The following is a 15,000-nucleotide window of genomic DNA, read 5'->3' as shown; positions in this document are numbered from 1 at the left end:
ACCATCTTTATTCCTTTTATTGAAAAGGCCGGTCACAGACATGACAGACGTAGCCACCGTAGTCCATCACAGTAACAGAGTGGCCAGTGCAATGGAAGCAGTCATCTTGTATACCATCTCTCTCTGTGTAGGTGTGTTTAGGGACCACAGAACGAGAAGCACCACAGAGACACAGGACAGGGGAAATGGTCAGGAAACCGGGATGCTGGGCAAAAGCCCGGGGATGTAGAGGATGAGAGAGAGAAGGCACCAAGTGTGGTTGGTAGGGCTTGAGGAGGGAGACGAAGAAGAGGATGAAGGTAGGAAGGGAAAGAGGAGGAGGGTGGAGGGTGAGGAAGGGATAGATGTGAGGTGTGGAAGATCACAGGGGATTGAGGTGAGGGGGAGAGAGTCAGGTGGTAGAGAACTTCATGGGGAGGGGGGGGGGGGGGGGGGGGGGGGGGGGAGGGACGGTTGGGGGGAGCGGGGGGTGAAGAAGGAAGCGTGGTGTGGAGGGACAGGAGGGTGAGTCGTGAGAGAGAGAGAGAAGGGGTAAGGAAGGGATGGATGTGAGGTGTGGAGGATCACAGGGAATTGAGGTGAGGCAGAGAGTCAGATGGTAGGGATTCCATGTGGCGTGGGTTGGAGGGGAGGGGTGGGGGGATAGGAGTGAGGAAGGAAGCGTAATGTGGAGGGACAGGGGGGCGGGGAGGTGGGGGGTGAGTAGTGAGAGAGAGAAGGGGTGAGGAAGAGATGTAAGCATGTAAGTTGAGATCGAGGTGAGGCGAGGAGACAGCGCCGTGAGGAGATGGAGATGAAACACACACACACACACACACACACACACACACACAATGTGTGTGTGTGTGTGTGTGTGTGTGTGTGTGTGTGTGTGTGTGTATCTATCTATCTATCTATCTATATTCAGTAGCTATACAGTCACTCTCTCTCCCTGTGTGTGTGGGTTATAATTATGTGTTTGTACATGTGTGTCAGTGTGGGTTGGTGGTGCTGACGTGTTTGGAACGTTCACTGATAAATAAAGCAAAACACATACACAAACAAATTGGGACTAAGTTTATTTGTTTTCTGGCAAGCAATAGACAGCGACATAGTCTACATCATGCACAACAGTTTGTATCTGTCACTCCTGAGCTGTGTGAGTCATGAAATGATGAAGACATATAACGCCGTGCCAGCTATATCACACACACACACACACACACACACACACACACATATACACAGACACACTCACACACACACACACAGACACAGACACACACACACACACACACACACACACATACACACAACACCACATCACACACCACCACACCAATCCACACAGAAACCCATTCCAGGATATTCTGGCATGCATGAAAACTTTCCCTCCTTCACAAGTGCACACTAAAAATGAACAGAACACAACGAAATAATGATGATGATGATGATGATAATAATAATGTTAATAGTAATAATGATAATGATGATAATAGAAATAAAAAGTATGTAAACGTGTGGGTCCAAAATGAATAAACAGCAGAACTATAATAATTATTTGAAATAAAAAGTATGAAAACTTGTGGCCTGTAGAATCCACAGCAGCAAACAAAACGTCTAGCTTAGCTATTTATGTGTTGTAAATGCCAGTCCATCTAGCAGACAACGCTCATCCAAGCGCTTAGAAGTACACTACATCATCGTCGAGTTCAGCAAGTAAGTCGCTGATTGAAAGACAACGAAAAAAAAAGCACACACAAAAAAACACACAAAAAAAACAAAAAACAAAACAAAAACCAAAAAACAAAGCAAAAAACAAACAAACAAACAAAACAAACAAGGAAACAAACAAAAACACACACCCCACCCCCCCAAAAAAAAACCCCAAAAACACAACCTTCTCGCATTCCCACCATACCAGGCGAAAAGTACACGGAGTTTCAGAAATGATGAACTAAGGGAGACTACTACGTTCCCCGTAGTTTTACAAACAATAAGGTAGGTTCCCTTCGTTAAAGCTTGAAACCGGATACCTCCAAAGTACAAGCAAGAATAGTGAAATTTCTGCTATAAATACAACTAAATTGACAAGACCGTCATTATACCAACCATATCACTACATCCGTCAACCTCTACAACTTCAAACAAACAATTCTTTCACATCCATTCACAGTGTGAACGCTGTACACTTCGATTGTGATGCAGCATACATTCCTCTTCTTCAAATAATCTCTTCAGCAGCCAATACTTTATTTGGCGTGAATAAACAACACACACGTACACGAATAATCTTCTCTTGAACAAACCACGAGTTTACATCATAATATCAACGAAAATATCAATGAACTGTAATAATTTTGTGCAGTCAGTTTGAGTTTAAGGCACATTCTTACATTTATAACTAAATTATGCTCAGTGGAAATAATACTCAACTATCAGGGACACCAATTATACTGCAAATACACAACCGTTAGCAGTACTTTAAAGCTTCCGTTCACTCACGCATATGATGTATAGTAGGTACTATATCACTCGCATCTGTTGAATACAATCACAAAAAAAGCAATCAATGTGCCCAGGTGTTGTACAACATCATTGTCAATGACACTTCGCTGGGTTGTGTCTGGTCTCTGTATTAAGTCGTACTAACACATTCATCCAACAAGGCAGCACAAGCTTAACAGAGTAATAAAAAAATAAAAAAGAAAAGAAAAAAAAGACTATCATTTTGATATTTGTAGAAATACATTAATAATGAGCTAAGCCTAATGAACACAATAACAGCAGAATCGTTCTCTCGCTCACACCTCTTCCTTAACAGTAAATACAACATCATAGGGTTAATAGTTAATAGTGTATGCTTAAAAAAAAATCATGCAAACTGACGTCATCATTCTCGTATGTGACTTCATCGCCATGACGTAAAACTGTGCTGACATAATGACTAGAAATCGGTTGCACCTTCTTCTTCGTACACGGGCTGTCTGGCTGTGTGATTGTGGAGAGGGTCTCCATTCCGCTGTTCTGTAAACAGACAACAATGGGTCAGGAACACTGAGTGGATGAGCCAGTCCGTTTCTGAATAATTTCATATTAGCAATGATGGTGTGAACATGGAAAACTTAGTAAATCCCAGGAACCAAAATTGAGAGCACCCAAGAAGAGGGACAGAAGAGCACATTCAAGGCAGCTTGCTAGACTTCACTGTCTACAGGACTACCGAATTCACTCGTTCCTCCCGCGAACCATCTCTGAGTGGAACGATACTTTGACCGAGGCTGTGGTTGGAGCTGCGTCCCTTGGCGTGTTCACGTTGGGAGCTCGTGAACTCCACCAGTAGTGTGTGTGTGTTTTTTTTGTTGTTGTTTTTTTGTTGTTGTTTTTTGCATACCCCCCCCCCCCCCCGCCCCCCCGCCTCCCCTTTAAAAGTGTCAGAATAATCAGCCTGTTGATTGTGGACACTCTACTGATGATGATGATGATGACACTGTTCAGCACGAAATTAACATGCCTATTCTGTGAACTCCATAAGGAAATACAAAATAAGCTATTTTACACAATGCTGCCTGATATACTGATATAAGAGACAAGGTTACTTTGCCTAAAATACATAAGGTACAGAACTGCAAGAAAACAGGACAGAATATTCTAGATAGGAATAATTTTGTTTTAATATGTGATAAGTTCCAGTGTGTATGTGTTTGTGCGTGTGTGAATGTGTGTGTGTGTGTGTGCTTAAAACTAGGATAGGTATACATTAAAGTTTGTATGTCTTGAATATCATGCCAAATGAAACGGGGAATACAGAGGCGGATCTTCCAGGGGTTTATAAGTATCAGTATTATTCTTTTTTTGTCAAAACAGATTTCTCTGTGTGAAATTCTGGCAGCTCTCCCCAGGAAGAGCGCGTCGCTACACCGACAGCGCCACCCATTTTTGGTATTTTTTCCTGCCTGCAATTTTATTTTGTTTTCCTATCGAAGTGAGTTTTTCTACAGAATTTTGCCAGGGACTACTCTCTTGTTGCTGTGGGTTCTTTTATGTACGCTAAATGCATGCTGCACACGGGACCTCGGTTTATCGTCTCATCCGAATGACAAGCATCCAGACCACATGTGTACCCGCTCTTTGACCATCCCTACTTTCCCCCGTCCACTTCTCAAATAGCAAAAAAAAAAAAAAAAAAAAAAAAATCATCTGTGACAGTTGGCGTGTGCATGGGTTCAGGGGTTCTGTCAGCTTGTGTATGAGTTTTAATTGGATGAGGCCTGTCAACTTGTGTACATGCTGGGGCTTCAGTGAGCTTTGTATATATGTGTTTGGTGGTTCAGTATTTGTGTTCGTGTGTAGCCAGCCTAGTCCTGTCTGTGGCGCCCATCAAGCGATCGACAAAAGAAAATGCTACAGCCTTGCTTGTAGCCCTAGGAGTTCTTCACTGACCGATGGGAGCAGGCGGCAGGGGCGTGTCGTTTCCCACAGCTTGCTGCAGAGTGAGGAAGATCTTGGAAGGGATGTGGCCCCCTCTGTACCTGATGTCCGTCTCCTCCTCACCCCCCTGGCTCTCCGCCACCCCCTCCTCCCATCTCTCGTGCTGACCAGGGACCGCTGCCGCTGCACCGTGTGAGTAAAGTAAATGATGAAGTGTCAGTACACGTCGGGTTTAAGACCTTCGTGGCGCCTCATTTCAATGACATAGAAATATTCACAAATAACAACAGCATGTACGTTTACTTCTTTGCTGTATAGTTCTCACTCCAAGGTGGGGGGGGGGGGGGGGGGGCGGGGGGGGGGGGGGGGGCACCCATTCCAACCCCATTAGTTCACCCAACCACCCACCCACCAAAATGATATCATGTTGCCTATAGCACAGCCGACTGCAAAGGTGTTATTTCGGGTCCGAATGCACCACCCACAGAAACAAAATAATAATAATGATGACGATGATGATGATGATGACAACAACAACAATAATCAACATCATGATATTATTGTCACTGTTATCATCATTACTCTCATTATTATTATTATTATTATTATTATTATCATAATCATCATCATCATCAAATACCACTTTGAAGGCGTAATTAAATTGCCTGTGTGCGCCTCCCATGAAACAACACATGTGGAGCACTGGTCTTGCAACGCGACCGCACAGGAAGGGAGAGAATCTGAGCGCACGGGATCCAATCCCACATTCTCCAGTATTTGCTCCCCCTCCATTAGAGTTTAGGCGGTGGGCTGGACGCTAGTCATTCGGATGAGACGTTTAACCGAGATCCCGTGTGTAGCATACACTTTAACGCACCCATGGCAACAAAAGGGTTGTCCCTGGCATCATTCTGTAGAAAATAAAAATCCACTTTGAGAGGACAACATAAGCCTGTAGAAACAAAAATAAAGAAGAAAAGAAAAAAAGAAATAGGTGACGCTTTACTGGGGGACAGTAAGTCCAGAACAATACAATACAATACAATACAATACAATACAATACAATACAATAAGGATCCATATCATAATCATCATCACCACCATCATCACACAATAACGACACACAGCAGCACGCTACCCCCCCCCCCACCACCCCACCACCACCACCATCACGTCCACCACCACATACCTGTAGCAGAGCTGTGTGGGTGGGCGGGCGGCAGGTCGGCGTGCAGGTGTCGGAAGGCCCGGGAGGGGATGGCGGTGCTGGGGTGCAGGCCGGAGAAACGCATCTCATCGTCCTCCGCGTTGTGCACCGTGGGGTCTCTGGGCGCCCGCCGGCCCCTGGAGCTGGGCTCTGGGCAGTCATCAGTCCACTGAGCTCATGTACGTTTATATGTATTTAACTGTGCTTTCATATCTGTGAAACTGCATGCTTGGTGCATATCTGTTATGCATGTGTGGGTGTATATGTGAATGTGTGTCTTCATGTTTTACATCTATTTGCTTATTTATCATCATTGTTATCTTATTTATTTATTTATTTATTTATTTATATTTTATTTTATATTATTATTATTATTATTACTACTACCTTTTTTCTTTTTCTTTTTTCTTTTTTTTCCCCCTCAAGGCCTGACTAAGCGCGTTGGTCAGGCATCTACTTGGCAGATGTGGTGTAGCGTATATGGATTTGTCCGAACGCAGTGACGCCTCCTTGAGCTACTGATACTGAAACTGAAACAGTCCACGTCAGTCAGTACATCGCCGTTATCCACTTTGTTGATTTGTACAGACAACTTGCTATAGTGCATATTTTTGTTGATCTGTTCAGACATGTTGCTATAGCACATATTCTTCTTGCAGCTCTTCGCGCTTTGTTGGTTGTGGTTGCCCGGCGTCAGGTTGTCGTTGCGGATGTTAAGAGCCATGCTTGTCGTTCTCATCATGAGGTTTCTTTTGTGTATGTTAGTGATGGTTTGTCACCACCATTACGTGAGTACCTGATCTTTTCAAAATTTGATGATGTTTATTCTCTCTCTCTCTGTCTATCTATCTATCTATCTATCTATCTATCTCTCTCTCTCTCTCTCTCTCTCTCTCTCTCTCTCTATATATATATATATATATATATATATATATATCTCATTTACATCTACTCATACACACACAAATACACACACCAATATCAACTCACACACACACACACACACACACCATAGAGTGAGATAAAGACACTTCAAAATACACCCTTTTGATTCATTTACCGTTCTGGAAAATGTTCATGGATTTCGACAGCATTTGAAATAAACTCAAGACATTTATTCACTAAATATCTCTCGAGCACCTTCTCGATTGAGGGTCAAATATCAACGCGTAAATCATTCTACATCTTTTACTCCTTTCACATGGACTGGAATAGAAAACTTTGTATAAACTCGAACACCTTATTAATTTTGTGAAAGTGATTCGACCTTCAAATAAAACATTCTCTCGTTCTGAAGACATCCACAGACACTGCACCTACCTGGTTCCTCCTCATCGGGCGTGTTCTCTGTGTCGGTCATCCACTGGAGGACTTTGAAGGACAGGGACTGCTTCTTGGGGTTGGTGCCCATGTGCACGTTCAGGGATGACTTGTCCACCTCCGCCCGCGGCCCTTCCTGGAGCTTCCGTCTGTAGTCTGACTGCACGTAGCCCGCTGAGGGTTTTCTGTCATCAGTATTATGAAATGGGTTAGAGATATCATCTGGGACCATTATGTGCCTGGGTTATTTTGTTCAGTCGCGGTCCGTTTGACTTGTGAATGAACGAAGGAATGAATAAAGTGAGTGAGTGAGTGACAGAGAGAGAGAGAGGGGAGACAGAGAGGGATAGAGAGAGAGAGAGAGAGAGAGAGAGAGTGTCCAGGAAACAACACAGGCAACAGACCCATCCATGTACAGTCTGCGATAAGACTTTCTCCTCAATCTTACACCAGGTATGCCATTAAGAGGTTTAATACTGAAAAATCACTTCCACGAACAAAAACTCACATCAACCTAGTGACACGAGCTGTGATGTAATTTTAGCGACCGACGTCCAGGCGACTTAGACACGAACTGATTTAAGCCAGATATAGCCAGCACGTACACTCAGACCATGATTCTGAGGTGGCACTCTCGCATGGGGAAAGACCCCCCCCCCACCCCACCCCATCCCCACACCCTCAATAACCGCACATTCTACACAACTCCCAGGCTGAAACACCAGCGAAAGACCGACACGATGCCTTTGTGTACACACCCACAACAAATCCTATTGGTTCACCTCCGTATTATAACCTGCGGAATGTGAATTACTCTCTCCCGAGAACACGTCACCATAATAAATGTGTTTACACCCCCCCACTGAGATTCTATAATAACATTTTATTGCCAGAACCGATGGAGTGTGAGTGACTTTCTCCCCCACCAGACGTGTCCAGAATAAACGTGTTTACATTTCCACACTTTCGATCCCATGAAAACATTTTTTGCATAACTAGTGGAATGTGTGTCAACCCCTCCTCCGCCCCCCACCCCATCCCCCTTACTACTACCACCCCCACCACAGACGTGACCAGAACAATGACAGGTCAGCCTGCTTCACTGTTGGTCCAGGACAACAAACGTGGACCACTTCTCCGACACTGGCGACCAGCGCTGACTGCAAGCAATACAAACCCAACCCACCACCCCACCACCACCCTAACTCCCACGGCCGCCATAAAAACACGGGTCTCTCCCTCTGAGAAGATAGACTTCAGCCTTGAATAATTTGAAATTAATAAACAATGAGGCCAGGTGATCAAATGATTAACAAATAGTAAAGAGTGTTAACTCTCTCCACACACAAGGTACATAACTTCAAGCCAATGCTGCTTACGCTACCGATTCAGCTGGCACACAGCCAAATAAAAGGTACATTGGAACAAACCCACACAATTCCCCAAAAAAGGAAGCACCGGGCTTGCTCTTATACCGTTCATTTGACATGTGCACACAGCAGCAAAGACAAAAGAAATGTGCAAACACAAATTAGCTTTTATTCAAGACTGGCATAGCCTCTTTAATCCTGAACAAGCCACACAGAGCACACAGGACAAATCAGAACAAACGCATGGTTGCCTCGGTGTTTTTTGTTGTTGTTTTTTTCAACTTAAAATTAATAAACAATGAGGCCAGGAGATCAAATGATTAACAAATAGTAAAGAGTGGTAATTCTCTCCACACACAAGCTAATCTGTGTTTGCACATTTCTTCTGTCATTGCTGCTGTGTGCACATGTCAAATGAACGGTATAAGAGCAAGCCCGGCGCTTCCTTTTTGGGGAAGTGTGTGGGTTTGTTCAATGTACCTTTTATATACCTGTGTGCTAGCTGAATTGGTAGCGTAAGCAGCACTGGCTTGAAGTTATGTACCTTGTGTGTGGAGAGAGTTACCACTGTTTACTACTTGAATAATTTGACCTTAAGGACGCCAGGCAATAGACTGTCAAACTTCCCACTTTACTGTGGGAAGATCAGAGGTTCACCTGGAGTAGGAAGCCACGCTGTCCGTGGTGTCTTGGGACATCCCTGGGGAGGGCTCTTTCTTCTTGTTTGCCTTGGGCACTGAAGGGGGACCGATCTTCCTGCACGCAGGACGCAAGAACACAGCAGCATAGTAATTTTGTGCACATCAAAATATGTAATGTCTTTGATATGAAATTTAAAGAGAGAACGAGGGGTGGAAAACACTACACACACACGCGCGCGCGCACACACACACACACACACACGCACGCACGCACAAACGAACGTCCATACACAAACAAGCGCACACACACGCACACACGCACGTCCATACACACACACACGCACGCACACACGCACGTGCACACACACATACACTGGTAACGCGCATGCCTTAATTCAGTGAAACACTAAATCAAATTAAAGAACACCATGCACACTCAAACACACACACACGTGTATGTATACTCAACAGGCACATATTCTGTTTCAAAGCGTCCATGTACACACTAATCCAGATCATCACAGTTTCTATTTGGGAAGCTTACATTTCTCATCATAATACTTGCCACCCGAAACAGATCGATGACGTCAGCACTGATAATTCTCTTTGCGACTGATTATTTTCCATATATTCCATTTCAGTAATTGCGCTATAGTATACATTCTTATCCATTCCATTTCCATAATGATATAATTGTTAAAATATCTCCATTCCCTTCCATTTAAGTAAGTGTGTACACATCAGTCAATCACGATACCTTCGACAAGGTAATTTTCCTAATAGTTCTACAAAAGAAAATAGAAAATCTTGGAGAAAACAAAATCGCCAAAATTTAGATTGAAAAAGAAATAAATCGAAATACCGCACGTACACACACACACACACACACACACAGAGGTAAGCCTGCTTGTGTATACTTGCGCGCGCGCACATACACACAAATAAACACATGCGCTCTTTCTTTCTCTTCCACAATTCACAATCGTGTGTTGTCGTCGTTGTTGTTGTTGTAAACACAATAAAACAGAATACAATAATCTTCAATCACCGATATGTGTGACGGGACATCAAACAAAATTCCTCACAAAAAAAAAGAAATAAAAGAAAAAAAAAAGAAAAAAAAGAAAAAAAAAGAAAGAAAAGACAAAATCAAAAAGCATCTCACTGCTTCAGTTCCCCAAGGTGCACCCCGTACGAGAAAGGTTTGGGACCACCTTTAGACCTCAGCACCGTGGACAGTAGTTCGTCAGGGATTCTGCCCCCTTCCTCTTCCCTCTGCACGGCGGCGTCAAACTGCGCCCCGTTTGGATCCTGAACAGAATATATTCACCACAGGACCACATAAAGATAAAGAAAAAACCAAAAACAAACTGAAATACATTCGTGCCATTGTTACAAGCCAGTAAGCTTTACAAAAACAAGATTCTTAATTAACTTCGTAGCTAGACGGTGGTTCAAATATATCTGGCATACAAGACTGGCGGTCTCAATTCTCAAGCGAGAATGATCAGAAAATTATTCCCGCCCCCCCCTCCGACCCCCACCCCCCACCCCCAGGCCCCCGTTTTTTACAATTTATTATTATTATATTGAGATATTCAATTTGCTTTTCTGGATTCAAACTACACTGTCTCCTAATAAAGAATAAGAAATTCTGACTGGGAACCAATGAATCCTCTTACAAAGTTTAGAACAATTATTTCGTGTGCAGGACACATACCCACGACAACGCTATATGGCAGTGAACATGAGAACACACACACACACACACACACACACACACACACACACACACTTCCTCTCCAGTCTCAAAGCCACACTCAGCGGGAAAACTGCTTCTCCAGTCATCAATCCTAACCTGTTATCGTGATATCTAAGACCAGTTACAGACTGGTCAGCTATAATTACCATCGAGTTACACTTTGCAACAGCCAGAAACATGACAACGTGTCAAACACCTCACAACCACACACAATGCCTAAAACCACACCTCAGCAGGACCCCCTTGCGAGAATATGTCTTGAGCCGATCATGCTGAAAGATACGAACAGCGAGATACCTCCTGATTATTAAAAGGGGGCGTGACAGGAGAAGAAGAAAGTACATTGTTGTTTTTTAAATGTGCTCTCATTGTTGACTAAAGGAAATGTCCTCTCTCTCTCTCTCTCTCTCTCTCTCTCTCTGTGTGTGTGTGAGAGAGAGAGAGAGAGAGAGAGAGAGAAACAGAGAGACAGAGAGAGAGAGAACAGAAGCATCTATACTGGTTCAGATATGAAAGGTAACGTCAAGCGGGAACGACTTTCCTGTCTTCAACTTGTTCACATCCAATATTCCACTTACCCTGGCGAAGGTGAGCAAGCAACGAAACGTTGCATCACTCCCATCTTGGAACATGCGCTGTAGATCGTTATAGATTACTGGTAGCCGCCCCCCCCCCCCCCCCCCCCCCCGCCTCCCCGCCTCCAACCTCATCCTCGCCTCTCTTTCTCCCGTCCTTTCCTATCCTCTTCCCCCCCCCCCCCCCCCCCCCCCGCCCCCCACTCCCTCCTCCAAACACACTGGCCAGTGATAGCCACAACATCAGTTACTAATCACTAGACTTCTATCCAACACCCCACCTCTCTCTCTCTCTCTCTCTCTCTCATGGACCGGGTAAAGAAGATGAATTGCATTTTTTGTTATGTTGCCCTGCTTTGTGTGACCTTAGACAAAAACTTATTCAACCGAAATATTATAGAGATCCGTCTAATTTTAGGTTCAAGTTACTCATGTCTTCAAGACAGGAATGTACTCTGCATAACTTAGCCATATATATATATATATATATATGAAGGATTGAAGAGACTACGTACAGTTGAATATTTGTGTTGACTATTTTGGGTGATATGGTTGATATTGTGCTAAAAATTTTTGGCTGATCTTACTGTGTCATGTCATTTTCTAATTATCATTTATCAATGAATCCCCCTTCAGTAAGGGGCTCTGGCCTTTTCTGAATAAAACATTCGTTCGTTCGTTCGTTCGTTCTCTCTCATGGACAATGTGAAGAGAAAGACTATACGACGACATAATGTACGTCTGCTTCCGTTTCGTTTCGGACGCCAGCCCACTGAGTGTAACTAACTGACCGTGAATACTTCCGCCATCATGGCACAAGAAAGCATCGACCTGTATTACCATACATCTCATTGACTTGAATTCATTCAAACAGCCGCCAGATATCAGCTTTGCAGGAGCATGACTTTGACTACACACAGCGGCAAGCCAGGGGCAATATGAATTAAAAAACCACCACTAGCGTTCTCCACGAGTTGTCCCCTCTATCACCCACTCCCTGCAAGCAACTTTGCAACATCAGCGGAACATTAAATCTGTGCCTCCAGGGCTGGCAAACACACCGACTGTTTGTGGACAAACATCGAGGACCTGAGGGAATTTCCTGAAACTTTGGTTCGGTTTCTCTCCCTACCCCCTCGACCTCTCACTCATATAGCCCCCACCCCTTCCCGTCGATGCTGTGGTTCTGTGTCACCTGCCCCTTTCCATCTCAACAGGGGTGGTGAAAGGGAAGGGGAGAAACCGGAGAATTGGAGGAAGGCAACATATGTCAAAATAAGCTTAAACTATACATCACGCCCTGGTAGTAGACTGTATACGTCCCCCCTCTTCCCCTCCCCCCCCCCCATCCCCCGCCCCAACCCCCTCGTGGACTCTCGTTTCCCCAGAACCATCGGTCTAAAAACAATGGAACCTATATAATACGTTTTGCTTGTTACCATGTCAGTGAATAGTGATTCGTCTACGAATTCTCGGAGAGAGGTAATTAAAAGTGTAGTTTGACAACCTCCCCCCCTCCCCCCCCCCCCCACACACACACACAGAGAGAGAGAGAGAGAGAGAGAGAGAGACTCAATGACTCAAAGAATTTAATGTTAGACCTCCGGCCTGTAGACATTTGAGGTGCATATGCTGACGCATGATTAAGGAAAGATAAGTCTTGAGTAAATAGATCATATGAGACCAAATATTATAGCACTATTTAAATTGTCGAAATCAAAGAAGACTTGCTTGCCGAACTCAGGAAACTCCTTCGAGGAGTTCTTCCCTCCTTTTGAATATGTAAAACATGTACACAGGGGTATCGAGTTGCGGCCACGTCTTCGTTTTCTAACAATCGTGCAATTCCAAATGACAATATCCACTGAACTGTTTATGTTTAAATATATATATATATCTTAAAGGTATGTAGGCATCTCACTGCAGCAAAAACTGTCTTTCTTTTAAATATATAAACATATTTATGTTCTCTTTTTTCTTTTATTTTATAGAATGGCTTGACAACGGCTTCCTTGTGGACCTTTGCAATCTTTATTTTGTACTCAATTTATTTATTTATTTATTTTTCTCGAGGCCTTACTAAGTGCGTTGGGTTACGCTGCTGGTCAGGCATCTGCTTGGCAGATGTGGTGTAGCGTATGTGGATTTGACCGAACGCAGAGACGCCTCCTTGAGCTACTGATTCTGATACTGAATGAAACAAATCACCTTGATTTGTGTTCAGACGTGGTTGCAAATCAAACATATAACCTCCCCGAGGTCGCATAAAAGATGATGAACTGGATGTGACACATAACCACAAGCCCACGTATGTGCCATACATAATGGACGAGGCTGTATACACACACACACACACACACACACACACACACACACATATATATATATATATATATATATATTAATTGTCGTGAGACCACGCCACTTTGCAGTACGTATTTCTTCTTGCCTTTTGTCACACGCATCATAAGCGGATCCTTTATCTCTTCTGGCAGAAATCAGTGGATCACATAAATGTACATTATCTACACACACAGAGATCGATCTGTCGGTCAATCAGTCAGTGAGTGAGTCTGTCTGTCTGTCTCTGCATATAGATAGATAGATAGAGTACGCGCATACTGGTGAGGAAGCAACGAACATAACAAGGCCTCACCTTATAACCTTTACGAAGAGACGATCTCCAGCTAGCATCAGCCGCGTGTGAAGAAGCAGGAGGAGGAGGTGGTGGCGGTGGTGGGGGTGGAGGAGGAGGAGGGGGAGGAAGGGGAGGAGCCACGGGAGCCGGTGGGAACGGAGGTGGGTACTCGGACTCCGGAGAGGTGATCAAACTGAGCCGAGCCAAGTCCTCGTCCAGATCGCACACAGGGAACTGCGCGGAGGGGATCTGGTCACGGCGTGAGGGTGCCCATGACGACGACCCGCCAGAAACAGGGAGAGGGGAAGGGAGAGCGGCAGACGGCAGCCTCAAGTCCTTTGGTCGCTCCTCCACGTCCCCTGAAGACATCTGGGGCACGGAGGCCGCGGGTGGGGCGGCGGGTGTGAAGTGTTGCTGGGCGGACCCCGCGGGGCCTGGTTGAGAGTTGTGTTGAGAGGAGGGGGTGAAGTAGAAGACGGGTTTGGCTTTGAACATGCTGCCACCCTCAGGCTGGGATCCGGGGCCCTCAGGTTCTGCTGGTTTGTAAGGTTGTGTTTCTGCCGGTGGTCTGTGGACCCCAGGTTCTGCAGGCCTGGTGGGTTGGGGTTCTGGCGGTCTGTAGACCTGGGCCTCTACTGGCTTCAATGGTTGGGGTTCTGGTGGTCTGTAGACCTGGGCCTCTACTGGCTTCAGCGGTTGGGGTTCTGGCAGTCTGTAGACCTTTGGTTCTGCTGGCTTCAACGGTTGGGGTTCTGGCGGTCTGTAGACCTGGGCCTCTACTGGCTTCAACGGTTGGGGTTCTGGTGGTCTGTAGACCTGGGCCTCTACTGGCTTCAGCGGTTGGGGTTCTGGTGGTCTGTAGACCTGGGCCTCTACTGGCTTCAACGGTTGGGGTTCTGGCAGTCTGTAGACCTTTGGTTCTGCTGGCTTCAACGGTTGGGGTTCTGGCGGTCTGTAGACCTTTGGTTCTGCTGGCTTCAACGGTTGGGGTTCTGGCGGTCTGTAGACCTTTGGTTCTGCTGGCTTCAACGGTTGGGGTTCTGGCGGTCTGTAGACCTGGGGTTCTACTGGCTTCAA

The 15,000-nt window shown here is 45.0% G+C and overlaps 1 protein-coding gene across 1 annotated transcript in view; it reads right to left on the bottom strand.

Annotated features, from left to right (window-relative positions):
• Positions 1-1,863: 1,863 nt before the first annotated feature.
• The window catches only part of LOC143292266 (uncharacterized), a 20,357-nt gene continuing 7,220 nt past the window's right edge, over positions 1,864-15,000 (bottom strand). The window contains exons 7-13 of the mRNA XM_076602453.1: positions 13,942-15,000; positions 10,114-10,259; positions 8,965-9,063; positions 6,938-7,122; positions 5,600-5,767; positions 4,423-4,593; positions 1,864-3,006 (exon numbers count right to left, since the gene is read on the bottom strand). The exon at positions 13,942-15,000 is cut by the window's right edge and continues 828 nt beyond it. Coding sequence (XP_076458568.1) covers positions 2,927-3,006; positions 4,423-4,593; positions 5,600-5,767; positions 6,938-7,122; positions 8,965-9,063; positions 10,114-10,259; positions 13,942-15,000 — 1,908 coding nt within the window. The 3' untranslated portion in view covers positions 1,864-2,926. The remainder of the gene's footprint in view (positions 3,007-4,422; positions 4,594-5,599; positions 5,768-6,937; positions 7,123-8,964; positions 9,064-10,113; positions 10,260-13,941) is intronic.

The sequence above is a fragment of the Babylonia areolata genome, chromosome 18 (assembly GCF_041734735.1).
Source record: "Babylonia areolata isolate BAREFJ2019XMU chromosome 18, ASM4173473v1, whole genome shotgun sequence".
In the NCBI taxonomy this organism is placed as follows: domain Eukaryota; kingdom Metazoa; phylum Mollusca; class Gastropoda; order Neogastropoda; family Buccinidae; genus Babylonia; species Babylonia areolata.
The sequence above is the reverse complement of the archived record's forward strand: the minus strand, read 5'-3'. Positions and strand labels throughout refer to the sequence as shown.